The sequence below is a fragment of the Sapajus apella genome, unplaced genomic scaffold (genome assembly GCF_009761245.1).
Source record: "Sapajus apella isolate SASKATOON/1434 unplaced genomic scaffold, GSC_monkey_1.0 scaffold42, whole genome shotgun sequence".
Classification (NCBI taxonomy): domain Eukaryota; kingdom Metazoa; phylum Chordata; class Mammalia; order Primates; family Cebidae; genus Sapajus; species Sapajus apella.
In genome coordinates this window covers 12,549,043-12,550,482 of record NW_022436982.1, presented here as the reverse complement: position 1 = coordinate 12,550,482, position 1,440 = coordinate 12,549,043, and the positions used below count along the sequence as shown (strand labels likewise).

Sequence of the window (1,440 nt, the reverse complement as noted above, 5' to 3'; positions counted from 1 at the left end):
TTAGTTTTTTATACAAAAATAAAATACACAAGAGAGCAGAACTGTATTTGTTAGGTTCACCTTGTTATCTTGAGTACAACATACAACCTGGTTTACAGAAAGTTTATTTTTACTTTTATTTGAATATAATATTGATAAATAAATGAAGTGTACCATTTATTCTTTAATCAGGTTGCATAGTCAGGCTTGGAATTTCATTTTAAAGAATAAACAAGTACAAAAAGGATTTCCATAGTAAAAGTTCAATGAAAAAACAAAATAAACTTACTAAATACAAAGAACATATTTTATTAACCACAGTGCAAAGGTGCACATGATGTAATATGAACAAAAGTAAGTTAAGTCTTATAAATAGTTAAATAAACAATATTTAAATATTTAAATAGATAATAGATCAGTCAGCATAGTCATCTGTAAGGGACTAGTGTGTTAAGAGCTGAATACAGTGTTGCTTAATACTCCTGAAAACATTTGAAAAGATTTACACTGTGTCATGGTCAAAGGAGAAACATGAGTCTTTGAAATGGAAGATCATAGAAAGGTGAGCTGGTGTATTAGTCAATGAAAATCATTTCCATGCCGAACCAGGTTTCATTTCTTACTTCTTAAACCTTTTTGCAAGTTTGTTGATGAAGAAAAAGATCTCATTATTTCTGCTCTGACAACCTCCCAGGCACAAGCGCTGTATTTCTTCTCTTTCAGATAGAGAGCGATTCTTTGGAAATATTTCCTCACAGTCAGGATGGAGTCCTCATTCATCAGGGGAGTATCTGTCACCCCCACCTCCTGCATCACACAGGCTTCCAATTCATTCAGCTGCTGGTAAAGTTCAGTGTAGAATTTGTCTAGGAGGGTCTCATCCCAAGCAGCAGATGAGTCCTTTGTGCTGAAGAGGTTGAAGGTCTGCTGGATCATCTCATGGAGGACAAAAATGGCTTGAGTCTTCTGGAGCTGGCTGCCATCAAACTCCTCCTGGGGAAATTCGAAGTCATATCTGTCCTTCAGGCAGGAGAAAGGAGAGATTCTCCTCATTTGTGCCAGAAGCATCAAAGTTCTCCTGTTACCCAGGCTGTGGGTTTGAGGCAGATCACAGCCCATAGAGCAGCTTGACTTGTAGCTGAGCAGCACGAGGGCCACCAGTAAAGGAAAGGTCAAGGCCATTGTAGTTGTTGCAGATGCTGCTATTTTGGTTGAAATGGGTGAACCTAAACCTTAGGCTTCAGGCTCTCTGAGGACCTTGCTTTGTGCATAGCTTTAAATAGGGAACATACTATTTTCTACTTTCCAAATGCCCCATGTTAGTTTCTATTTCTCTTTTTCCTTTCTTTACGCATTCTTTACATGGGTTTTAAGCCTTTTTTCTCACCACATTTTTTTTCATTATTGTTTCCTTCCTCTCTTACCACAGAGCCTTTTTAGAGACTTTTTTTTTCTGATTAA

The 1,440-nt window shown here is 37.2% G+C and overlaps 1 protein-coding gene across 1 annotated transcript; it reads right to left on the bottom strand.

The window, feature by feature from the left end:
* On the bottom strand, nt 1-1,440 carry LOC116566081 (interferon alpha-5-like). Its single transcript, XM_032300064.1, has one exon. It carries the CDS (start codon nt 1,159-1,161, stop codon nt 592-594), a length of 570 nt encoding a protein of 189 aa, XP_032155955.1. The 5' UTR covers nt 1,162-1,440; the 3' UTR covers nt 1-591.

What these genes read in the sequence shown, in the direction of transcription:
- LOC116566081 (XM_032300064.1), bottom strand. Translation starts at nt 1,161, where the DNA reads ATGGCCTTGACCTTTCCTTTACTGGTGGCCCTCGTGCTGCTCAGCTAC.